This window comes from Pimephales promelas, chromosome 8 (assembly GCF_988280905.1).
Source record: "Pimephales promelas chromosome 8, fPimPro1.hap1.1, whole genome shotgun sequence".
Classification (NCBI taxonomy): domain Eukaryota; kingdom Metazoa; phylum Chordata; class Actinopteri; order Cypriniformes; family Leuciscidae; genus Pimephales; species Pimephales promelas.
In genome coordinates, this window is record NC_142776.1 from 32432363 (window position 1) to 32459989 (window position 27627).

Here is a 27627-nt window from a genome sequence, read left to right on the forward strand (position 1 = left end):
CGGACAGACACTATTGCTGTCTGGGGTGGAATTCACCAGAGTGTCTAGCCTACTGTATGCCTACAATACTGTGCACAGCCATTATAAAATTATATAATGAAAATAATCTGATTCTGAATATGTTGAAGCAGAAGAGTGGTGCTGTTCCGCTTCTATAAATCCATAGCAATTGTCACAATGCAAGTTTGGCAATGACTAGTTTGAATGGACTATAAATCTCAGCATTGGTAAAGATTACATCAACCTCTAAACACTATGAAAAGAAAACCCACATTCGCACATATTTATTGTCCCCACTAATCAAATCAAACTTTGATTTGACCTTAGCTGCAAAGCATGCTGGATGGGTAACCAGAAGTGCCACAATTTTAATTGTTGATAATGTGATCTCATACTGTATACTGAAAAAGCTACACTAACATATAATGGGCATCATTGAGTTCCCTGAACAACTAACAAATAATCCACTGTGGACATTTGAAAACCACAACTGATATATTACCCCTAGCTTTTACTGACTCTGGACAAAAATGAATTTTAGTAACCGACAATCTTTTATTATTTACAGAATCATATGGGAAGTGTTTGTGCCATAAGGAGATTATGTGTGTGTGTGTGTGTGTTAATCTGTGTTGTTAATGCATTTGTAAGGCAATGCAATTCTTGCATGTTTTGAACAGTGTAGTCTTGTTTAGTTAGGGACAAAGCACTAGTCATATGGATCAAAGGTCTCCTCCAGGCATTACACGCTTTCAATCAACTTTACCTCACTTTTCAAATTTGCAAATGTCAAATTAGTATTTATTTTAATGATATTTTGCATGGTTATATCACATTAACATACTTTATTCACACATATAGGCCTACACAAAGAAAAAACAGTGATGGGTTAACATTACAAACAACGTGAGTAACATAATCAGATTACCTTCAAGTAGCCTACTATAAAGTAACGCATTAGCCTACTTACAGATTTATAACCAACTACTAGTTTTTCCAATTAAGTAACACAAGTTACTTTGTTGTTCCATTTATTGACTGGCATTTCTGTCCCCCATGTTGAAAGAAATCGTGAGTAGGCTATATTGACAGTAAAACCATTTGAATCAAAAACTTAAAGCATTAACAATTTTAGCATTTTTATAGGCCTATAGAAAACAATATACATTGTGTTTGGCGGTGACGGAACAATCTGAAAGCCGTCTGTCATTTTTTTTTTTACAGATCTATTCTACACCGAGGGTGATCTGGTTGCAACTTGTAACTGTAATTCTCACCCCTGTCCACTAGTTTGCGAGGGCGCTCTTTCTGACCAACGTTAATGGTGAACAAAATTTTGGCTTTTCCGAGTTACCGTACATGACATTGTTTACAAGCTGTTTTATTGGTTGAAACACTGATTGAGAGATTACATGAGAGACATTATACAGATTTCGGTAAGTTGAACTGTATTCACCATATTTTCTGAAATTCATTCATGTTTATTTCGGTGTATATAACAAAGAGTAAGGTCGCGTTCACTTTCCTCTTGAAACGAGGCGCGAGTGATCTCTCACGCCACGTCAAAGAGCGGCAAAACGGTATTTATTGTTTTAATTTTGCGATAAAGTGAACAGAATTCGAAAGCTGAGATTTTGTTTCATATAAGTAACAAAGCACAAAGCTTATTGCGAATATATTGGCAAACATTGATGATATCACCTGAAAAAGTGACCCACTGTTTCAACTTTCCTCTGTAACGTTACATTTCCTTCAGCCGGTGTTGCAGTCGATTCTGTTCCCTACTGGAATTCCTGTTCCCCCTGACAGCGCATGCGTAGCAGTTGCAACGAAGCCTAGCTGGACGTACGGAAAGCGAAAAAGACCAAAAGCATTGGCGCAACATTTAAATGTCTTGCTATTGGAGCATAATAAAATGGCTCTCGCACTCCAATGATATTTCCGTGAATTAATGTAATTAATTTTGCACTTGTTCATAGTTTTTGTATTATGTCTGAATATAGCGATTCAGTTCAATTGTGCCCATACCAATTGCCTTATGTGTCCATGTTGACATCCAAACTCAATGCCTATTGTCATATTATTATTTATAAAGATTACAAACGTCAGAGATGACAGTTTTATGATATACTTTGTAAACAATATAAAAATATATTTACAATAAGTACAATGTCACCAAAATACACATGAGAAAAAGAGTTCTTCACATTATTGTCACAAGAGAAACACATTTTCAGGTGACACCTTTTGTCCCCTGTATGAAAATAAAAAATAATTACATAAATATGAATAAAACCATATGTTGCCATTACTACCTTAATTATTATTTTTCACATGCAAGATATAGATGGGTGCAACATAACATTCTAATCATAATTAATTCTAATAATAAATAATAATTTCAGAGGGCACTAATTAAATTAGTAAAATAACCATGTTAATAAATGGTGTTCTAAATTGGGGAGATGACCACACAACATTGTCTCGTGAATTTTTTATTCTTGCTGGCACATTCCAACAATGGATCCAAAAATGTATGAGGTGAACTTCAAAACATACCCATTTGACATAAAAAGACCATAAATATGTAATTCGCATTCGCAGACGTTCCTCCAATTTCCAAATTGATGGCAAGTAGTCTAATTCCAATTGATAATTATTCTACACAGTGGAGAGGTAATACAGACAGAACGAGGTATAGTGATACACCAAGACTTGATACAAACAAAAAGCCCATACTTGTCCATGCTATAGCCTTCTTATAATTGACTTGCCAGCAACTAACATGGTGATTACTGAATAATGTGATGTACTCTGATGCTTTGACTGTTGAACAAAAAAAAGTTGAATTACAAAATAATAATAATAATAATAATAATAATAATAACAACCTATCCTGCAATTTCAGTTTAAATTGGCCTTATCTTTCATTGGGCCTTTGTAAAGGGGCCATCTAAATTGTTGTTTAGATTTATTTTTACTAAAGCTAATAAAGCCATTTCAATGGATGGCCAACTTTACTACATCTCCTCAAAAAAAAAAGGAATATAAATGTGTTTCTTGCAATTATAACGAAAGCAGTCTTTCAAAACAAGCATTATTTATTTTATAAAATGAGACATTAAAACCACTGTGAAATGATTGTGGTTCAAGTAGTGCTGTGCTGTATTTTACAGTCTATAAAACATGAAATCGAAATTAGTAATAGCTACGTTTTAAATGTGAAAAGAAATAATCTGGATTGAATTGACAGATTGGAAAACTCAATTAGGGCTACAAGTTTGGGGTAGAAAAAAAATACAATACTTTTTGAACCTTTTGGCTTCCCGTACATCCAGTTGTGCATCTTGCTCGTATTCGGTTCTGGTGGTACGTATGGTAACTCGGCAACTACGCATGATTTGTAGTATGATTGCGTAAAGGGAACAGGAATTCCGGTAGGGAACAGAATCGACTGCTACAACGGCTTATTTATTTCACTTATGGCGTGAAAGGGCCTTTACATTCGCCAAAAATGTTATATATATATATATATATATATATATATATATGAAGAGTTCAGATGCAAAAGCCTCTAAGTGCCATTTGAAATTTTCTTCTAGAATGATCATTTTTTATCAAGCTTGTATATTTAAGTTCAGTGATTTCACTTAAATGGCAATGATAACTATTAATTGTTATTTAAGTGAAATTACTAAACTTAAATATATAACTTTGATAAAAATCATCATTAAAAAAGAAAATTTCAAATGGCACTTCGAGGCTTTTGCATCTGAACTCTTCATATATAGGCCTACTCTAAAATTTTGAAGCACAAAGTACTTAGACTAACCAAGTACTTGGACCAAGACTATAAATTAATTAAACTTGAGACAAAAAAGCCCAGTGGAACTCTAAAAACATAATGTGTATATGTGCAAAAGTTTCAGAACATCAAAGCTCCCTTTTTATTTTTACACACACACACACACCATATGCACTTGCATGTGCCCATTTACCTCACATAACATTTAAGTCCCTCTTTCTGTCTTTGCATATGAGTCATGGGAATGTGTATATTTGAGGCCCTGCCTTACAGCAGTGCCTATGGTATTGTTCTTTCTGCATGAATAGCCTCTAGCTACAGGAATTAATGTAATCCTCCCTTTTCACGTGTTTCAGCATCAATGGGCAATACTGGCCAGCTAAGGAAACATTGAAGAGACTCCTCAAACATAAAATCAAAACCAACTACTGTATATCCTTGAACTTATGCAAACTGTTAGGTAATCCATTACCTGCAATCTTTATCATTTACACAGGCCATTATTTTTGAAATTTGAAATGTGCATAAAAAAGATCAGTACACATGCTTCACATTTAGAAGAAAGCCAATCATGTGGGTTTGAAATGGCATGTAAATCATGACTTTTAGATGAACTAATCCTCTTATTTTGCTGCAATTCGTGAAGACGCGAGTGTCCTCAAGAGACTTTATAATGAGTTTAACAACCTCTGACTGAGCGAAATATGTCACCTAAAACAGGCTGGGTAAATGTCACATGATAGAAGTCAATTACATGCATGAGTTCCTCAGATGAGGGAAGCAACATTCAGGCCGCTTATTATCATGTCAGCGTGCAGCTCCAGACGCTCATGGATGCTTTCCTACCTCGTTCTGCTGGTAATACTGGTGTCCCAGAGCGAAGGAGGTTGTCAGGATACGGGACTTTGTTGCTTTGGACAAAACCAGTCATGTATTACTGAAGACTGGAGGAAAGATCGCTCCTATGGGAAATGTTACTGCGACCAGGCATGCAAGACGACATTGGACTGTTGTCACGACTATGACCTTGCTTGTCCAGGTTTCTAGAATTTCATATTTTTCAGATGCCATGTGTTAAAATTATAAAACAAATTCAGGCTGCTATAGGCCATGTCTGTGAGGCCAAATTTCATCTACAGCATCTTGAACAATTTTAACATCAAATTTTATATGAAAATAAAATATTGTGTGCAATATATTTTCATTATGCTGCTTGATAAATTCAATTTTATATATATTTTTTAATGTATTGTCGTAATTATAAACACACCGTCTTGTAGTGCAAATAGATTTATCATTTACTGCACTTCGTTATTCTTGACTTTTCATGATTTATCACAATATTTGTTCTTTTGTCAAATCAACTTAGATAATTTATGTGGTTTAGATAACATGAGTTTCTGTTGATTAAATCTCCATCATATTAACTTAAATTTCAAATGTCAAAGAACAATTTTAAGGAACCAGGTTACCTACTTTTTTAAGTTTAACCAACAATCATTTGGTGAATGAATCGGAAGTCTTACAAAAAATTGCTTACCTTTGCATTGCAAAATGTTTTTATATAAATAATTTAGATGAATGCATCAGGGATGTGCTGTAACTGTATTTAAAACACTGCAGGGTTGGAAAAAGTTTTCAAACATCTGTTAGTGCAGAATGTTTTTTGATCCTGTCACATTGTCATGTGTATGGCTCACTTAAAAACTACACTGGAGAGAGTAAACCTCATTTCACATGCAAAGAAGCCTTAAAGGCACGGCAACGACAGCAGCCTGCTTAGTTTGAAGTTTTAAAGTGAGGGTGGAAAATGGTCATCCTCGACAACAGGGAACGTCATCAGAACTTTGGCTAAAGTTTAAGCAAAGTTCTCTTACATTTTTGAACAACATGTCTTCCAATTAACATTGATTGTACATTTGTTGTAAGTTATATGCACAGTCTTTAAAGGGATAGTTCACTTTGAAATTACATTTTGGTATGTTTTAGCTTACCTCAAGGGCATCCAAGATGTAGGTCTTTGTTTCCGCTGTAGTTTCAATTTTGATATTTTTAGGTCAAACCATTCGTGTCTATCAGTCATATAATGGAGGTCTATGGTCACCACCTAAACGAGCATGCACAGAGAAGTCCAAATTAGACATGAATTAATGACTTGTAAATGTAAGTACACATTGATGGCCTAAGACACGAAAAGAGCGGTTTGTGTGAGAAAACGAACAGTATTTATATAGTTTTTACCTCTTATAACCACAGCCACGTGCAGGTGATCTGAGGGCACGGTCGCGTCACTGTGGTTACAAGAGGTAAAAATGATATAAATACTCTTCGTTTTCTCACACAAACCACTCGTTTCGTGTCTTAGGCCATCAATGTGTACTTACATTCACGAGTCATTAAATTGTGTTTAATTTGGACTTCTCTGTGCATGCTCTTTGAGGTGGTGACCATAGACCTGCATTACATGACTGACAGACAAGAACGGTTTGACCTAAAAATATCAAAATTGAAACTACTTTGGAAACAAAGACACCTACATCTTGGATGCCCTGGAGGTAAGTCAAAACATACCAAAAATGAATTTGTAAGTAAACTATTTCTTTAATATTATTCTTAAAATGTATCACACAATGTTTATGCCACATACTTAATGGGAACCATTCTAAGAATATATTTGGTCTGCTGAGAATCTGACACATCCATGTGTGTGTTTTAGCTGTATCCTGTGTGGTGAGTGAATGGAGCGTGTGGTCAGGCTGTCTGGAGCCGTGTAAAGCCACACTTCGCACCAGGTGGAGGCAGGTGATTCAGGAAGCACATAATGGAGGCGAACCCTGTCCCGCTCTACATCAGACCGCAGGCTGCGCAGAGTACCATGATCAACACGGGCCCTGCCTGCAGTCACTGGGTATGGTAATCTATAGCTCTGTGAAATATCCTTTGCCATCCTTCAACACAAATGTCAAATTTAATAATCAACAGTGGATAATATCTTAGGTTTGAGGTCATTAGATCCATAATAAAAGCAACTGGTTGTAATGATTTATACAGCCATTATTTTTCCATTGAATTGTTATTCTTGGATGGACTCCATGGTACACACCACATCCCATTTATCTTATATAATTACATTATCAGTTCATAGCCTGTTTCTGAGTGTAATCAAATGATGAACTGTAATCATCATTATCAGTACATATGCTCTAAGCACTAAAGCAACAATCTAAATGCCACCTTTTACCCTGAACATCTGTGGATAGTACATGAATGAGCTTTTGAAAATGACTTGTACCTTTTTATGAGACTGCAGGTGGAAGTTTGAGGGCAAATATGCATTCAAATCCCTCTTTCATAATCTTGACCTACTCCTTTGTCTCATTATTTTACAGTCCCAGCTCTCATCACCACGGGTGGTTATGGAAATGCACGGAAAAAGAGGGAGATTTTTGACAACAACATCACAAGGTAAGATCTGACAGTTCAACACTAAATTGTAACAAGAAGTTGAATGGTGGTAAACATCTAGTACACATACCCTGACAATACAACATTTATTTGTATATAATGACATGTACCATTGTAGCAACATAGTTGTCTTTGATAAGTGCATACAGTAATGTTTAAAAGTGTGTGAACGGTAAGACTTTAATGTTTTTGAATGAAGTCACTTGTGCTTACTAAGGTTGCATTTATTTGATCAAAAATACAATACAAAACAGTAATGATGTGAAATATTATTACAATTTATAATGTTTCTATTTGAATATATGGTAAGACTGTTTTAAATACTGCGTAATATTAATCTACAACATTTACTTACTATAGAATTACAGTTAGGGTTTGCTTTATGCTTAGTTACTTGTAATTATGCATAATTTACTTTTATTACTATAGTGAGTACACGTTGTATCGTGTAACTGTCATTAAAATAAAGTGTAACCGAATATTTTTTATTTTGATGTCTAAGCTGAATTTTCAGTAGCCAATACTCCAGTCTTCAGTGTCACATGATCCTTCAGAAATGATTGTAAAAATACTGATTTATTGGATCCTTACTGAATGAAAGTATTAATTTCTTTCAAATAAAAAATAATCTTACTGACCCCATTTTCAACGGTAGTGTGTATTCAACGGTGTCTGTATGTGCACGTCTTAGTTACTGTGTGGAGTTTGAACTGGCGTCCCTGTCGGCGGGTTGTCAACGCAGCTTCAGTCCTCACACACGTTGGATGCGGTACCTGAAAGAGGGGCATCAGGTGTGTGTGGAGTGCCAGCCACCAGCACTGGCCCAGGGTCAACGCTACTGCTCCGGGGACGGGGAGAACATGGGACAGGACAGGTAAGAGGAGAAAGATCTGGATATTTTTTTTTTAGATTCCTTGCTCAATACAACTTTAGCACAATAATATAGACACTCCCCATAGTGTATCCCCTGGTTTCACATAGGCTACAAGGCTCAAACCTAGTCCCAGATTAAAATGCATGTTTCAGCAGTTTCAACTGAAAGCAGCTTGCCATTGTTTTGTCTCAAGATGCACACTAGTAATGTTTTTTTTTAATAAGGCATGTTTATAAAAGCTACTTAAATGTCCTAATTGAACTAAGGCCTAATACTGGTTTAATCTAAGTCATGTTTGTGAAACCAGGCCTATAACATACAGTACCCTAGTAAAAAAATAATTTACCAAAATGTATTTGAAATACATTTTGTAGTATCCTCCTCCAAATACATTTACATATTTATGTAATTAATATAAAAACCCTGCAATTGTACTTTTAGTATACTAAATTTGTATTCTTAAAGTCTGCTAAATTTGGAACAACTAATTTTGTACGTAATGCACTTTTGTTCTTTGGTAGTAGTGCTGAGGTCCAACTAAATGCATGCTTAGTATATTTGATTGTGCTAAAGTCACTTTATGTACACTTTAAATCTTGCATTTAAAGACTGAAATTATTCAGAGATCATACTATCCTTATTAATATCGATATTAAAACACATTTTAAAAAATGTGCATTGTGCAATAAAGAAGGTACTCCAAATAAAGTTTAATTATAATATTTATATTAGTAAATCTTAAGCGATGTCAAAATGTATGTATGAAATAAATGTTATTTAAATATTTTTGGCGCAGGATTTTTTCAACTTGGGCAATCATTGGAATAAATGTTAAAATACACATTATTTCAAAAGGATAGCCACGGGACTAATGTGATGAAATGAATCTTCTCATAGAGTGAGAACAAAAACAAAAGCCCACAGGAATCGCCAGAAGCAAACTCCCACTGCAAATGTAGGATTTAGACATTCAAAATACTCAAAGAACACACTATTATGAATGAAAGAATGAATAAACACTATCATTGAATTGCTTATGCTCACCAAAGCTGCATTTTTTTAATCAAAACTACTGCAATACATTACTAAAATATTACTACAATTTAAAATGGCTGTTTTCTATTTTAATATACTTGAAATCTTTTGTAACATCTTTAGTGTTAAAGATGTACACTTTTCATCCATTTAATGAATGCTGAATAAAAATAGAAATCTGCACATTACTTGAGCTGTAAAGCACTAGCTGTAAATCATTATGTGTTCCATAACAAACAAACAAAAAAGCTAAAAAATAATTTCATATGGTCTTGATACTAGGTCTTGGCCACTAGAGGGAACCATGAGACATCGTTAAATATGTAGCTTGTGTATAAAACATCTTGCACTGGTTTAATGCCCTCATGACAGTCTTGTGCACTCATTTGGAGCACTCTAGAGCCTTATGTTTCTTTGATAAAAAGAGAGCAATTGCCTGTTTAATCTAGCCCTATCGATGCTGGGATACTGTTTTTATATATTATAACCAACACATAAAATGCAAGCCTTATCCTTTAAGTACAGTTGAAACTCTTAACCTAGCTCAAGGACATCATCAGCCAGAGCAACACCTATCACTCTATCTGTCTTCCACTATCATCTCTTTCCATCACATTCTCACTCTCTCACTCTCAGGAGGCTGTCTCTGCAATGGCGGGCCGTGGGGAATTCTCAGTGCAAAGGGGTGTGGAGACGAGTCCGTCGACGAGACTCCTGTTTCTGTCCCACTGTACACAGTTTTCTCTTCATCTAACATTTTAACCGGGTCATGAAACTTAAAAAAAAGTGATAGAATATGCAGAGACCGTTTGGGTAACTCAAAGCAGCTCTAGGCTTGTAATCCTAATGATACAGTTGATTAAAGTACGTTATCAAGAACAGGTTCAATATTAGTCACAGATAATTCACATTTCCTCATAAAAGACTCCTTACTAATGCGTGCGCCCGTTATATGCGTTTTAAGAAGTAATTCTCCAATGCCTGAATTAAAAACTGTGAGATAAGTTTCCAAAAGCATTTTGGGGCCTTAGGGCTCCTCCATTTGAAATCATGTGTTTAAACTCTAATAACAACACTAAATAATAGGTAAAATTAATAATCTGTATCATTTATTTGATTTCCAGCCAACCAAGGGGGGAGGGGGATATCTCTTCTTCATACTGCAAAGAAATCTAAAGATTTCAGGACATTTTGACACATTTTTGGCTCTTTTTCCTATATTAGACAAGGAATTGGCTTTTTCGTCACATACAGAACAAGTTACAGCTTCAGAGGTACGACATGCATTAAACAACATAACACACGTACAGAAACAACGGCATAGAAAGTCAACAGGTAGAAAGATTACAAAACAAACAGCCTTTAGACCTACAAACAACATTGTAGAAGATTTAGGGGAGGGAGGGATTGTAAACAGTGCTCTCTTTTTTTTTTAAAGTTCCCTGGAAATTCTATGTGGATGCTAACAGTAATTTCTTTTCATCGTGAAATGCTTCCTAAACTTCAAACTACTGGTTACCACTGTTATTGTACAATTTCATTAGAAAACAACAAAAATCAAATAAAAGAAAGATGTTACTTATTTGTGCTTTCTGATTTGAATGAAATACACAAATCATAAAAAAACCCCTCTGAATTAAAAAGTCAAAGTGCCTGTTCTATAATGCCTGTTCCTGTAAATCTAACATAAACATAAAACATTTTATTTTCAAACAGCGTCCATGTTGATGCTGGAAACATCACTAGGTCGTCACAGTTTGACAAATTTTAATTTAAAGGATTTTATAAATGTACCATGATGAATTGTAACCTGCACTGTCGCTGGGGTGGGTATTCTAGACAAAACACCTTTAATGCCATCAAACCATCCAATAAGACACTGACATTGTACTCAAATTACTGATTGTCATCACTGTTTTTAGACTGGAGTCAAAAAATATCCCCCAAAATAATCACCCATATATAATTCGCTCTAATCTTTGTTGATGCTCTAAGCACACTGCACTGCAAGTGTTCCCTATGGGACGTTACAGAATGACATCTGCGGAACAATAAAACAACATATGCTAATCTCTGACATCTCCGATTAAGCAATTAACATGGACTATATGGTGGTGAATCTCACAAAACATGTCAGGAACATGTCTGGGCTGTATTTCAACAGAAAAAAAAAATATTACATCTTGCATAAAGCAAATTAAACCTATTTCAAGAGCCAGTTTTTATACAAAATTCCCCCATTATATATATATATATATATATATATATATATGAAGAGTTCAGATGCAAAAGCCTCTAAATGCCATTTGAAATTTTCTTCTTTAATGATGATTTTTATCAAACTTGTATATTTAAGTTCAGTAATTTCACTTAAATAACATTTAATAGGTAATTATCATTGCCATTTAAGTGAAATTACTGAACTTAAATATACAAATTTGATAAAAAAATCATCATTAAAGAAGAAAATTTCAAATGGCATTTAGAGGCTTTTGCATCTGAACTCTTCATATATATTGGGGTGAAATGCATGACATTATTTTAAAGAAAATACACATTTTCTTTAGATTTTTGGGTTAAATATTCCAGACATTTCTTTGTGAGATTTACACATGGATTATTAAAAAAAAACAGGGTTGACATTGATCTCAGGGCACAGCCTAACACAGATACACAGCAAAGAGAGTTTTGAATGGCTTCAGTAAGGTCACATTTTAGTGATAATGTTCTCTCAGTATGAATCTACTGAATGAATAGGGTATTGAATGTGGATCACACACCCGACAGATCATGGATATTATATAATATCCACATAAAAGACCACAAATGGAGCAAGGGTCCTTAGCACTCAGAAAGCAGATTCCTCTCCACACCATTACAGTAAGCAGAACTGCATCGTTGCATTCATAAATTATTCTGTATAGAGCAGAGAGGGAAGATCCCTCTCACTTGCAGTTTTTTCTCTGCTCTCATACACACACCCCTCCCGCTCTCTTGCAGAAAATTGGTATTCCGTTCACACCCCACTTCAACTCGGCTAAAATCGTTGATACAGGGATGGAAGCATACACACACTCACAAGTCTCGGTAGAGGCCGAGTTTCCCCCCCATCATCTTTGCACTCCCCAGATAACACATACATATTCTAAGAGACAAGTACATTCTGACTTTGTGACTTTTAATAATGGAACAGATGCAATTGAGTATGTTTTTTTAGTCTAATTTAGCCCTCTCTATCCCAGTTTTCAAATTCAATATGAGCGCTAGAAGGGAGGGCTTGTGGTCACCATGGAAACTGGTTATAGTCGTCTTCAGGACATTGTCTACATACCTGTGAATACATGCTGGACTATGTGGTTACAAATTGGTGAGGATGGCTGCGATGGCGATAAGAATCAAATCTTTCAAGGATATTAAGTTTGTGCTGTGTAAAGGGATTGTATCAAATTTGGAGATAAACATTGCCATGCGTTATATACTTTATTACAGAGCTCGCTATCAAAAGATAAATGTTTGGGATTAAGTGGTGGTCATCTTGGTCACATTGTTTATGTTGAGCCTGAGGACAAAAAAGGTCCCATAAAACCTTGTATTAAATCAAATATTTTAAAATAAACACTCTCCCTGGCAATGCAAAAGTATGAGACCATCTATCCCTCATTTGACATGATCATCTAGAAAATACTTTAGAAATATATATTTATTCTTGTATTCAGAAATGTTTGTGTTTGAACAGTATCCACTGATATGAGATTGGTAAATCTAACTGAAATCTTGAATTGACCTGAAGTTTTTCAGTAGTTTCTTTGTCAGATTCATTCTAGCTTTCCATCGCAGGACGAGGTATGTGTTGTCCATTCGTTCTCAATGTTGCTTCTGTTTGGGCTGCCAATGTGCATGTGCTACGTAGTTGTAATATGAAATCATAAACATGGGCTTTTGTAATAAAACCTTACACATGTAAGCACAAGTGTATCTTCGGTAACTTTCTTAAAAAGGTATAGTTAACTTACACAGAAAATTTTGTCATCATTTACTCACCCTCATATTGTTCCAAACTTGTATGCATTTCTTTAATCTGTGGCTACCCAATGCCCCCCCAAAATATATTATTTTGTGTCACCAGAATGAAATGTGGGAGACTAAACAATGACAGAATTTTCAGTTTTTGGTGAACTATCCCCCTTAAGCTTTGCCATACTAGAAAAAAATAAAAGATGACACACTAGTAGGTACATGAGGGGAGGTAAATTTAAACTGATTTTGGTCTCTTCCAATTAAACAATTGACTTTTTTTTTTATCATACTGATGAATACGACACAAGAAATATGTGGGATTGATTTCTATAGATAATCTTCATGTCTATATAAAAATAAATTAAATCAAGTAGAATCACGCAGGATGTGAATATATTTTGAAGAGTGAGTGAGCTTTGTTAGAAGGAATGTTGGTTGTTATATACGTGCACATTATCATACCATCAGCCCTCCCTATATCAAATATGCTTGCACACAAAACACTCATACTGTATGCAGACCCATAACTGCAGTTAAGTAAGGCCAGTTAATTAGGGGATAGGGGAGGGGTGCACTAGTAAACAGGGTATAACATGTCTCTAATGCTAATTTTTAAGGTGGGCTGTGGACAGTGGCTAGCTGACGTGGGCAGTGATGGACTGTCCCCCTTGATTTACCATACACACCTGGGCTTAAATGTCTGGTAAGTTTTCAGCCTCAAGCTATTTAAGCTTTAGCATAAATCCTGTTCTTTTCACAAACAAACCTATAGGCCAGATCCGCTCAGCCTTTATCTTACGCCTGTGATGCGCCAATGCAGGCTTGTTTACAGAAGTGGAAAAAGGGCAAGAGGTGTAGGCAGTGGTGCATCTTCAAGATCCTGTCCCTTAATGATGTAACATGACCACGGTTTTCCAGGTAACTCTCCCGCATGAAGTCACCAGGGTAGGCCCCCTGGTCAGATGCCTGCACAATTAATCTCCAGTGTACATTAGTCTCCGCTTTCTCTAAAGTCATTTACTGAACTTGGCCTTTTTTCCTCTTCAATTTTCTTTCTTTCTGTGTAGTCCAACTCACCACCCTGAGGCCTCAGAGGCCCTTATCAAAAGCGTTGGAATGTCCCCTGTCCCCTTTGGGCCTCCGTGAGTTCTCTGAAACCACGTGGTTCTCATGGCTAACACTTGGGCTACTTCCCAGCGGAAATATGCAGTTCTGACCTAGCAGCCTTTGGGCAGCTTCCAAGTGGTTGGTGGCCCCCTGGTAACCACTAATTCGAGGCTTGGAGCTGAGGCCCCCAAGCAGGTGCTCTGATGGGCCACCCTCACGCAAGTGCTCCTCGTCATCTGTGTCGGCATCGATGTACTTGCTAATGGATGCATCATGGAAAGTAAAAACTGCAGGGGTCAGTGCCTTCCTCTCTGGTGTCTTAGGTGGAGTCCTGCTGCTGGCTGTTGTGTAGACGGACACCTCTGGGCTTAGGATGGAGAGGTCAGAAAGAATAGAGCTGTCAGACAGAGGACCACCAGATGGACTGGTCTCGCCACAATTGCGATGATTCACCCTAACCGCATGCATTTTCTGAGAGTTTATTAGCAGAACTTGTTGCCGCGAACCATCGGTGTTGAGAGGTTTAGCACCAGAACAAGGTGGTGTGAGCATGGTATCATGCTCCAGTGTGGTCTGCAGGCTTGGATTAGCACTGACTCGACCAGTGAGGCCAGAACCAGGACTGTGGGAGAACCGAGAGCTCTCTGGGAGTGACAGACCCCCTGCTGGACTGTAGGGGAATCGTGGGTTCTCTTGGAAGTCTGTTGCACAGCTGATATAACTGTCAATGCTTGACAGACTTTTCATGTCTACCACCCCTTCACGACCCCCATTCAGTGGGTCGCCTCCTTGACCTGGCAAGGCTCCCAGCTCAATTTCATCCCTTCTATGACCTGCTCGAGATACATTTTTGTCTTTGGTGTTCAGGTTGGGCTGTGACTGAGTCTTTGCCATCTGGTTGTACATCTCTTCTAGTTTCTGTGCATTAAGCCTCTGTGGACTAGAAGCTCCCGCCTTGCTTGGTGAACCTTGGTCTGGGTTGAACGAATGATTGGAACTGGTCTCTGAAGTTGCCCTCTTAGAGGACCATTTCCATCGACTGGGTGAGAGATGGTTGTCATGGGTTCTCTCACCCTTGTCCATGACCACCACATCCAGAAGCTCTGCACCACGGTTAAACGCCTCTCTAACATTCATGGACACTATGCTGCCATTGCGTTTGGCTCGCTCTAGAGCCTCACGTCTCTTGATGGCCTTCTCTTGCCGTTTCTGTTCCTTGTAGAATTCAGAAAAGTTGTTGACAATGATAGGAATTGGTAGGGCAATGACTAAAACTCCTGCTATGCAGCAAAGCCCACCAACAATCTTACCCAGAAGTGTCTTAGGGTAAATGTCTCCATATCCCACAGTGGTCATGGTGATAGTGGCCCACCAGAAGGAGGCAGGGATGCTCTTGAACTTGGTGTCATCCTCGTCCTTCTCCGCAAAGAAAACCAGACTGGAAAATATCATGATCCCCATTGCTAAGAAGAGGATAAGTAGGCCCAGCTCATTGTAACTCCGGCGTAGTGTAAAGCCCAGTGACTGCAACCCGGTGGAATGACGTGCCAATTTGAGTATGCGCAAAATCCGCATGATTCTAAAGATTTGCACCACCCGTCGTACATTCTGGAATTGCAGCACACTCTTATTGGACTCTGTCAGGAATATGGTTACATAATATGGTAGAATGGCCAGCAAGTCGATGACATTGAGAGGACCTTTAAAGAATTTCCATTTGTTTGGTGAGGAAAGGAAGCGAAGAAGATATTCCATGGTGAACCAAGCGATGCACACAGCCTCCACATGGGCCAGCTGGGGATTATCAGTTGTCTGACCAAACTCGTCTGTGTCTTGCAGCTCTGGAAGGGTGTTAAGAGACAAAGCGATAGTTGAGAGCACAATGAATAGGATAGAAATGATGGCCAAGATCTGAAAGACAAAAAAGCAAACAAAAATGCACTATTAAAAACAAGAAATACCTTCATAGTAAAGAAATACTGAGATTTGTGTCTCAACACCTAAAAGAAAAAACATTGTATTTATAATGTATACAATAGATAGTACATATACAATATATAGTGTATAGTGTAACAATGCCACTAAGGAGATTCTTCTTTAATTTATACATGTAGGGTCTAGGTAAATCAAAGCAACTGACAATACATGTTTTTTCTTTGTGACTATGAGCAGGATGTTATACCACCGTTGTGATTTGTAGAAAACTTTGTTGAAGAATGCTTTACACCATAAAACACAGCCCTGTGCTAAACAAGTTGTTGACTACATTGTCAGTCAAATCATTTACATAAAATCAAGGTCTTTTTACTTACTTCTGAGCAGTCGAACAGCTACACTGAATGCCAGGATATTGCATAATAATACTGGCTTTACCTGTGATGTTAGGTCAAGAAAGCCGTTTAAAGTAGTAATACTGAGAGGGTTGAACATTATTGAGAAGTACAGAAATGTTGTGAAACACTGAATAACCAGTAAAACCAGAATACTGGTTAGTAGACAAATCCACAACACAGAAAATCTTGACATAGCTTTTTGAGTAAAATCATACTAAAACTAAACTCCTAGTAATTAAATCACTCAGTTCATTAATAAACAGAACTAGTAGCAACTAAAACAACTAAATTGGGTGAAGTATTTAATTTTCTAGCAATTGAAATAACAAAGAGGACTTTGAAAACATAAGATAAGATCTGTCCTGCTGTCTAAACACAAAAAAAGTTCCCTGTGAAAGTTTCCAGAAAGAAAAAAAAACTGTTCAAAAGAAAAAGATCTGTAAAGCTTTAAACCTCCCACAGAACAGCATGTCTATTACAACAAAATGGCAAACACGTGGTACAATCCTATACACCACAAAGCCAACTAAGAGGCTTTCGTACCAAATAATTGAACAAGAAAGGCAATTGACAGAGAAATGATCAAGAGCCCAACAGTGGCCAAGGTCGTTGGCTGAGGCACTGTTTACATGACACCGTTTTCAACTAAAACGTGACACTTTTTATTAATTTTGCCCATTTGTTTACATGACGAAAACGTTATAGAACAACTAGTTTGAATAAACGAGCAGACACTGATTAGCTACTTGCTCTACATTTATTTAAAATTAACAGCAAGACAACTAGAAGTGAATGTGCTTTTAAATAAAATCACACACAGTAAACAAAACCTTAAAGGTCCCCTGACATGGGGTTATTTTGTAATTTAATAATGTTTCCTGGGTTGCCCTTATAATGTTAGTATGTTTTTTAGATCAAAAATAGTCATAATTTAGAAATAAAAGGCTTTTTTTTTTAGCCTCTGCTTTGAACGCTCTGTTTGAAGGGGCGTGTCTGCTGTGGGTTTCAGTGTAAGCGCCACTGCTGTGATTGGCTGACATGCTTGCATATGAAATAGCTACAGAGGTTGGACAATGAAACTGAAACACCTGGTTTTACAACACAATAATTTGTTAGTATGGTGAGGGCCCCATTTTGCATCCAAATACAGCACCAATTCATCTTGGGAATGACAGATAGAAGTCCTTCACAGTGACCAGAGGGATTATGAGCCGTTCCTCTTCCAGAACAGTGTCCAGGTCACTATATGATGCTGGTGGACTCGCTCCTCCAAAATACCTCAATAATATTTAGATCTGGTGACTGTGCATGTTCAACTTCACTGTCATCTTCATCAAACCCTTCTGTCACAAGTCTTGCTGTGTGTGTTGGTGCATGATCATGCTGATACACGGTTTGAGCATCAGCTGCTCATGATCCTCCAGAAGGGTTTGGTAGTCCTCAGCAGTGTCGTGTCCATCAAATACAATCAGGATTGTCATGATATTGGAGCTCAAACCATCACTGACCCACCCGTGCTTCACTCTGAAGATTGGCTGCCAGGCATATAGATCTGAAACCTCCAACATTGGCCAGTGTTTCAGTTTCATTGTCCAACCCCTGTACATATTACATGTGAAACTCTCTCGAATATTTTTACTACACCTATTATATGTTTTTACAATTACAGCTATCGAAATTACCGAATCGTGAGAAGTTTTTGAAGTATTTAGATTCCCATCACATAAAATGTTGCTGTGATGAGCATTGAGCAGCAGAGGACAGTCTGTTGATCGCAGACTGAGGACAGAATGAAGATCTTAGTGCAACGCAGTTTCTGCACTTTCTCAAATGATTTCACCAATCCAGACACGGTGATGTACATACAGTAAGAGCTTCGTTGTGCAGTGTAATGCAGTTTCTGCTCTCTCTAATGCTTTCACCAATGCAAACACGAAGATGTACATACAGTAAGAGCTTCGTTGTGCAGTGTAGTGCTCGTCATTGATTGCATAACGTGTTGTCCAGATAAACTTGCCCTGTGTGGAAAGATTGTTCTTTGATTGCTTTCTGTATAATTTGTTCACAATTTAAATAAGATTATTGTCATCCTACTAAAAGAAACGATGTGAAGTTGATATTTTAGTCACTGGCTTGACTTAGTGATGCATAAACAGTATCGAACGATTTTGAGAGAAAGATTAACTTACCTGTCTGAACTTGAACAATTAGGCTACACATCAGAAATTGTTCTTTGGTAGCTCGGTCGATTTATTTTCAGACGTTCATCGAGTGAAATGTTTGGACCATACAAAACTTTGGGAGTTGAGTCGGCGGATTTCCAGAGAAAATAAAATCAACCCATTGTTTCTTCAGAGGCTCGGATGAACGAACTAAAAAATACTTCTGTGTTCATTTGTACATCCGAACACTGAGCAACTGCCATGCTTCGCTCGTTTGCAAGGAAACGTTTGTTTGTGAGGAAACAGTCCAAACGCGTAATTTTTGCCGCACGCACTTTTGCGCTTGTGTGGACGTGTCGAGTATAGACCTCTCCCGAATCATCTCCAGTAGTAGCAGCCTCCCTCCCAATTTCCCTCGTAAGCTGATATTAGTATTTAAACATTCTCTATGATAAAAAAATGTTTGTGAACAAAATATTTTATAGAGTTAATGACGGTATTCAACTATAACCAACACACCCCTAGTTCCATCGCGGTGCTGTCGCCATCGTGTAAAACCCGCCCCAAGTTTCTGACTGGTACAGCAATTTTGACGGATTAGAAATGGGCTTGAATGAGCTCTTAGCCAGACTAACTTGCAGAGCAAATCTAAATTTGCTGGAAGTTGTCTGGGTTTTCCCAGGCTAGAGGAGATGCATGTGAAGAGATGGTTTTGACAATGGTGTCGTCTGTACGTGGAAAAACTTAAAACTCCATTTTAAGCATATCGTTGTCGTGTAAATTGTACTCTGACGTAAGAGAAACTTGCGCTATAAGCTTAAAACATGGTGAAAATATTGAGAATTCCTAAATTGTGAGTCCGTTTTGGGTGCATAATTCAAATGATACACATCCTATTTGTGAAGAGAAAAATTGTCACAGCCACTCTGTTTATGAATCTCTAACTTCATTCTCTATTACCTATTAGCCAGCTAATCTCTCTTTGTCCGTATTATTCACCTTCACATGAATAGTATAGAAATCTTGGGTGACTCATTGCTTATGTAGGTGTTTCTCTGTGTGTATTAATGTGTCTAAGAGGAGATGATACCCTTCAGTCACGTGAGTCATGAGGGTAAGTTAGTAGCGATAATAAGATTAAAAACATCCCATAACCTATAAACAGCAAAGATTAGCCTTTTATGTATAAGCTTGCCAAAGCTTCAGCGGCATTATTTCCACACTGGTATCAGCAACCACAATCTCTACTAAGTCAAACTGGAGCTCCCAACCCCCATCTTTTTTATCCTCACGGTCTAATAAAAGGTGTTAATGTTAGCTGGATGTTTGTGATATTATGATGCTGCATTTCATTCTAAGGTATAAAGTTTTCTAGTGGTCCTAAGTGGTTAGCAGTGGTGTTCTGGTCTTTAAAACAACTCTATAAAAGACAAAGAATTATATTAGAACAACATAAGAATTCTCTTAAGAGATATGACAAATGAGATGTCTTTAATAGGCCCGTTTCAGATTTTCTCCAAATTTTTTTTAGCTTCAATTCAAACATTTCTCATCAAATGTTTCCACGACCAAATGGAGACAAAATTAATACCTAAAAGAAACATACTCCACAACTCCATTACATCTGAGCTATGAAAGAGCAACCTCTGAGCAAAAACAATTTACTACAGCTTTGAATGATTCTGAACCCTGAAGCTAAGAAAGAATCCTTTTATAGGTCATTTTCTTGGCTTTTTACGTCGAACATGTGTGTGCACATGTGCGTTACAAAGTATTCTTAATGTTAAAAAGTGAAAAGGGCAACTAAAAAAAGGCAGTCCATTCATGACAATGAATGTTAAATGGGAAGTACATTTTAAATTGCTTCAGCACATATTCTCAGTGCATAATCAATTGAGCCATTGGCCAAGTGATAATCTGTTAATAATGTCTGTACACACTCAAGCTGAGGAAGGCATAACAGGGTCAACTCCCTGTGTAGAGACAGCTAAGGATGCACAGGGAGAAATCCCACTCTCTCTCTGCATCATCTCAGGTGACTGTCTCATTATCACATCCAGTGAGGAGTTTCTACAATCATGTACAAATTATGTTCTCCTGAGACTTACAACAAACCCTCATATGCATACAAACACACACACTATAGCGTGTGAAGGCTCCAAAAGCTGCACAGCAGTGCAGCCCATAAAGAGCAATTCAAACGCATGCAATCACACAGGAAAGAAAAATCACAAATGAGATTCTTCTTTAACACACACACACACACACACACACACACATATATATGACATTTGACATAGCTTATTATGTTTTTTTAAAACATTTATTTATGTTTCTTTTTATTAAAGTTCGGTCATTTCCATGATTAAGTTGTTACCTGTAGTGACATCACTCTTTTTTTCATGCCAACAGCTTGTCTGAAGCCTAGAAAATCACAGAAACGGGTTCGGATCTTGAATTAGTCACAATTTTCAATAAAGGGTCTATGGTGCAGAGAAACTATACATTCCGCGTCAGAGAGCGAGCGTGGTTTAAAAGCTACAGTAAATGCATAAAAGCAATACTCAATACTTTGCCATACTCAAGGAATATGTGAACATAAAAAATCGTGAAATTATTATTCACTGTTTGTCTGACAAATCAACATGAAGGAAGCCATATTCTTGTTTTTACAAGAAGTGTAACGCAAAGGACATATATTTTACAAAATAAAATAAAAATGAAAGAGGAATTGTTAATTTTCCTTAAATGGACTTAACACAATTTTTTTATTTTCCTTAAATGGACTTTACACAAATTATCATTATTTACAAAATTTACATTAAACAATATTGTGATATTTATTATTAAATATTATTAAATAGAGCCAATAAATTAAAATATGATGACATATGATGAAAACGGTTTAAATGTCACCCCCCCCCCCCCCCCAAGACAAAAAAAGAGGTAAATATAATCCTGCATAACCCATACGTTCAGCAGATGTTTCTGTGACTCTTCAGTGAAAACTCCTCCTTTGACCTTGACCACTGACATTCAACCACTGCTGCAGAATTGTCATGGCAACCTTCTTTAAGCTTGGTAGGAGGTAGTCACAAGAAGCCATCTGTGACCATCTTATCATCAGCATCAACACCATGCTATACTGGTTGCTGCATACAGTCTGAAGGTGTTAATGGGGGAAGTTGCAGTTGTACTAATCTAATCTATTCTGTAATTGTATCATGGGGATGATTCAAAGGTCATGCTGATGGGATAGAGGCCAATGGGTATATTTGGGCAGGTAGTTGGGGTTCAACCCCTACTCTTTTTTTCGAAGGACATCCTGGTATTTTACCACACAGAATCAGTATCTTGGTTTAACGTTCTCATTCGAAGGACTGTGCTTGTTACAGTACAGTGTCCCCATCACTATACTGGAGCATAAGAACCAACACAGACCACATGATGAGCACCCCCTACTGGCCTGACTAACACCTCTACCAGCAGCAACCTGGTTCCCTCGTTTCATCACGGTTGGGGATAAACATGAGCTGTGCATTGTTTGCATGGGAGTGGAGCATGCCCAGTCATCCCTTGAGATGGCTGAGTTCGACCATTGTGAGAAGCTATCTTTGAGAACGTTACGAGGAGGGTTACTACTACCTGTTTGAGTACTATTCGGGTGCAACTTAGATTGTGGGGTTTGCGAATGGATCTGGCAGAGGGGTTTGAGACTTCCCAGGTCTAGTGCCTTATCTCGAGGTAAGCACATACTGTGGTTTCTTCACCCCTGGATGAGGTACTGGTACTGCTGAGGAGCTGGATGTTGTTAGTATCGAAACAGGAGATATGGAGGATTCGCCACCTCATACTCCTGCATATGAGTAGCTTATGGAGTTTGTGACTTGTGCTGTCACTAAGCTTAACATTGACTGATCTGCCGAGAAGCCAAAAATACATCAAAAGAGTAAACTAGATGAAAGATTTCTACCATCTAGGTCACAACCTCCTTGTCAGGGATTGCCTTTTTTCCCAACATCCACATTAAAGTATCAAGGTTGTGGAAGAAACCTGTTTCCTATCTTGTTTTCAGCTCCCAGACATCTAATTATTCTAATATTTTGGGGCTGAAACATCATGGCAATGTGGCGATGCCCAGAGCTAAAAGACACTTGTGAGCTTTTGCAAAAGGAGACTATAGAACGGGTTACTTCTCCCAGCGGGGAGTTAGGGTTTTACAGCCATTACTTCATTGTTCCAAAAAAGGATGGAGGGTTGCGTCCTATTCTAGATCTGCGCCAACTAAATCATACAATTCAGAAGCTCAAGTGTAATATGCTAACACAAATCAGGTCCGAGGACTGGTTTGCCACAACACATTAAGTTCCTGAGGTTTGCTTTTGACATTGAAGTGTACCAATATCGAGTTCTTCCTACGTTTATCACCCTGCACTTTCACGAAATGCGTGAATACAGCTCTGGCTCTTGAATTACATTGACGATTGGTTGATTCTACCTCAATCCCAGCACATGACGGTTCGACCTTAAAATGTCATTCTTGCTCACATGAGAAAGTTGGGGTTGAGGCTCAAAGCCAAGAAGAGTGTGCTTCTTCCAGCTCAGAGAACCACTTTTCTAGGCGTGGTTTGGAATTCGACACCAATGCAAGCTCTTCTTTCTCCTGCTCGTATTGCGTTGATTGTCTCAGCTGTAAATGGGGTAAAACTAGGCCAGTAACTCACTACCAAACAGTTCCAAAGACTGTTGGGTCTCATGGCAGCTGAGTCCAATGTGATACCTTTTGCCCTGCTGTACATGAGGCCTCTGTAGAGGTGGATCAAAACCAGGACTTCTCCCCGAGGAGAAACCCGCTCCACATTATCATGGTCACGCGGGGATACCACCATACCTTAGTTATGTGGAGAAAACCTTGGTTTCTTTCCCAAGGCCCGGTGCTGGGGACTATATGTTGTCTCGTAACGCTATCGACAGATGCATCCCTCACGGGTTGGGGGCATCTTCTTTCCTGGCACATAAATCGGCTGGAATTGATGGCTGTGTTTCGAGCACTCACACACCTCCTCCCCAACCTGAGGGGCCATCATGTGCTTGTCCGCATGAACAACACATTGGTGGTCTCCTACATAAACCATCAGGCGGTTCTGCAGTTACGTCATCTATGAAAAACTGGCTCACCAAATCCTCCAGTTAGTCCAAGGGAAGCTGCTTTCTCTAAGAGCAGTTTATATCCCATGAGCATCAAAACCAAAGAGCAGACATCCTGTCAAGGCAGGGGCTTCTGTGGGAGAAGTTTGGTCAAGCGGAAGTACCTGTCTGCATCTCGAGAGACAACACACGGTCCGATGTGGTTCTCCCTTACTTATCCAGCTCCTCTCAGACTGGATACCATGGTACAGCCGTGGCCAAGGTAGCTATTTCACTTGCTTATGAGTTCACTTACAATATATCATGTTGACGTCAATGGTTAATTTTTATTGTAAATGGCAATCATTACTGTCTACTAAATGAACCTCTAACCCTACTTGCACATAACTCACCCTGCACCATTTCTGCTATGTACATGAACTATAGCACAAATAATACAAATTGAGGAGATGTGTGATATTACTTTTACAGCCCATCAAATTTCTAACTTCTAAGATATAATAACATAAAAATATTGAAGAATGGACTCGAGCCAAATCTAGAGACAAGAGTCATATTGACTTGGGCTAGTAAGCAACCATTCAGAAACACTCTGGCAACCTGATAGCAATGATTTTGCAACCGCCCACAATGACCTAGTAACATGGCCAGGAGTTTTGCTTCTAGATAGTTACATTTCTTCATTTACATAATTTACTTGAATGTGAGCAATCGTTTAAAAAGTTGCAACAAAGTGAGAAGCAAGACAGACTTGAGGGTTGTTTATAAGGGGAGAGGGAGAGATGAGCTTCTGATAGTGTTGCCGAACACTCCCTCTGAAAGTGACACTGTCGCCATGGTTACCAGAGGAGACCATGTCATCCACATTTTCCACCAAGCGATGGTATGACAAAGCACTCAAACACACGAAAATATTCTCCTGAATATCAATGTGAAATGAGATAAATTCGTTAATGAATGGTCCGATTTTTAGGACTGCCCTTGAAGAAATGTCCTCGTCTTTATCTTCTGTTTCTCTCTCGAAACAGCTCTGACCTGATGGTGGAAGACAAGGTTCGGCTGTATCTGTAAAGCCCATGAGATACGGAGGCAACAGCTGTGTCCTTGTGCGTGCACACACACAGACACAGAGCTAGATGACCTGAGCGACTGGTCCTTGGCAGAGCCCTATTTTTTTCATTCATTATTCATTTGTCTGCAATGAGAGGGAAAATCCAGTCTATATATAAACCTGCCCAGCCCCTCATGTAGTTATTAATAGCTCCAGTCAGGCAGCTTTGGGATCCTAAAGGAGTGCTCTCTTAGAAAACACACACACACACCCCTCATATAGTGGAAATATTTCATGCTCCAATTTTTATGTTGTATTTCATTTTAGACCATTAGATATAATTTATAAAATGACTAGATTTCAACATTTTCTGATAGCTGATACCACAAGTCTCTATGATGTTCAGCTCTCTACATAGGCTATGACTCAAGTTCCTCCTTCAATGTGCGGCTCTAGGAAATATTCATATTTGAATGTGCATAGGTTCAAATTGTAAGTCTGATTGCTTTGAAAAGTAATAGCACAGCCCTCCTCTACAAGCTGCATTATTTGAGGAGTAATTCGTCTTTAGCAGAACTGGATGATTTACACACCGAAATGCAATATTAATGAAAATTCTGTCGTAATTTACAAAACACAAAAGCAGATATTTTGAAGAATGTTGGTTAACAAACAGTTTTGGTTCCCATAGACTTGACTTCCGTTCTATTTTTTGAGCATATAATGGAAGTCAATGAGAACTGTTTCGTTAGCATCAAGCTAAGTATGAGCAATAGTGATAATCTGCAGAGTGTATCTCATCTTTCATTGGTGTGTCATTCAAGAACATCTAATGATGAGAAATCAGACGCGTATCTATGACAAATATGCAGTTATGCACCAGTGACTCTCTCTGAGACACACCCGACCACACAAACTTGCTCATACATTTAACATTAGATGCTGGCACAAAGAATCAAACACTAACAAAAAACAGCGGTACACAAAGTAAACACATGCACAAAAGCACGCCGCTGCTTATCCTGGCAGAGACAGCTGTGCGTTCAAGCGTCGCACAAGACACAGTTGCTATGGTGACAATGACGACACACTTTTTAGCATTGCAGGGATGGGAGAGAGAAAAGAATGTGTGTGTGTGTGTGTGTGCCTGTGTGTCAGTGGAAAATTAGACAGTGGCAAAAGCATTTACAGAAACGCAACAAGCAAAAGATGAAAAGTTGAGACATGGAGAGCAGCAACACATCCAAATGTAGAAGAACTAAACAATTGACAAGACGTTACAAAATGAGCGAACAAAAGTCAATGAATCATGTAGCCTAATTTGACTCTTGACCTGAATGTTTAAAGTTTAAAGGCAGTAACACCATGCAACAAAGACACAGTGTTCAGTTCAGGATTACACTTGGGTCAAGGGAAAGGTAATTAAGAGAGGTGTACCGCAACCGCAGCAATCACATTATTTTTTAATGTATCTCAGACAGTAGTCTCAGTTATTTTCCACAGGGAACCTACATCGATTTCACAAGAGTAACTAAAAGTATAATGCACATTTTCAAGAAACTGTGCTGTTTGCTGACTTATTTAATATTTCACTTACAGCATACTGAAAATAGTCATATTATTTGATAGTTTTGATGCTGCTTAGTTTGGTGCAAAAAACAACAACTTGAAAATAAAAATAATGTATTATAGAAGATGTATTATAGAAAACCTTATTATTAGAATATCAGCCAATGCTTTTTAAATGGGTAAACAATTTTCTACCGATTTTGCCTTCATTGTAATTACATGAAACATGCACTGCACTCACTGTCATTTTAGTTTAGAATTTGTTCAACTACGTTATGTCTTTTAAAAATAATGGTTATATCACACTTGGGATTTTTTTTTTTAAAGTTCAGTAATAATTTGTAACGATATACAGTACATTAAAGTTTGGGATCGTTTTTTTTTTTTTATTGTTTTTGAAAGAAGTCTATTCTACTCACCAAGCATAAATTTGATTAAAAAATATATTGAAAATAATAAATATTATTACAATTTAAAATGAGTTTTTAAAATTGTATTTTAATAAAATTTTAAATTGTATTATTACAACTTAAAACATTAAAAAAAATGTATTTCCTGAGATGACAAAGATTCTAATACGCTGATTTGGTGCTCAAGAAACATTTCTTATCACAGTTAAAAACAGTTGTGCTGCTTAATATTGTTGTAGAAATCATATACATTTTTTTTCAGTAGGCTATTATTTGATGAAAAGATCAATTTAAAAGAAGAATAACTTTTTTAGTAACAATGTAAAAGTCTTTACTTTCGCTTTTGAACAATTTACTGCTTGTTGAATAAAAGTCTTAGGCCTGGTTTCACAGACAGGTCTTAGATTAAGTCCAGGATTGGGCCTTAGTTCATTTAGGACATTTAATTACCTATTGAGAGTGCCAAAGGGCTCGTTCACACAGAATGTGTTTTTGCTTTGAAAAACACGAGACGCGGGAAGTCGAATGGGGTATGGGGTAAAAAACACGTTTTTTAAAAATTGAAATGATTTGAACTTGAGTGCCGCTGCAAAACACGCAAACGCAACCTTTATACACGTCCGTCTAGTGCGCTTGCATAGAAAAACAATG

General features: G+C 37.7%; 2 protein-coding genes across 3 annotated transcripts in view; one reads left to right on the forward strand and one right to left on the reverse strand.

Moving 5' to 3' along the window:
• Nucleotides 1-4594: 4594 nt before the first annotated feature.
• Nucleotides 4595-10157, forward strand: LOC120459761 (somatomedin-B and thrombospondin type-1 domain-containing protein). Its single transcript, XM_039647197.2, has 5 exons — nt 4595-4844; nt 6522-6713; nt 7195-7270; nt 7962-8144; nt 9816-10157. The coding sequence occupies exons 1-5, from the start codon at nt 4610-4612 to the stop codon at nt 9931-9933; spliced, it is 804 nt and encodes a 267-aa protein (XP_039503131.2). The 5' UTR covers nt 4595-4609; the 3' UTR covers nt 9934-10157.
• Nucleotides 10158-11587: 1430 nt separating this feature from the next.
• kcnb1 (potassium voltage-gated channel, Shab-related subfamily, member 1) overlaps nt 11588-27627 on the reverse strand; it is a 31527-nt gene continuing 15487 nt past the window's right edge. For both annotated transcript variants that reach the window (XM_039647341.2, XM_039647342.2), the window contains one exon: nt 11588-16214. In XM_039647341.2, coding sequence (XP_039503275.2) covers nt 14286-16214 — 1929 coding nt within the window. In that variant the 3' untranslated portion in view covers nt 11588-14285. The remainder of the gene's footprint in view (nt 16215-27627) is intronic.

What these genes read in the sequence shown, in the direction of transcription:
- LOC120459761 (XM_039647197.2), top strand. Translation starts at nt 4,610, where the DNA reads ATGTCAGCGTGCAGCTCCAGACGCTCATGGATGCTTTCCTACCTCGTT. An exon ending in CTATGACCTTGCTTGTCCAG is followed by an intron (nt 4,845 to 6,521) that starts GTTTCTAGAATT and finishes TGTGTGTTTTAG; the next exon opens with CTGTATCCTGTGTGGTGAGT. An exon ending in GAGAACATGGGACAGGACAG is followed by an intron (nt 8,145 to 9,815) that starts GTAAGAGGAGAA and finishes TCTCACTCTCAG; the next exon opens with GAGGCTGTCTCTGCAATGGC.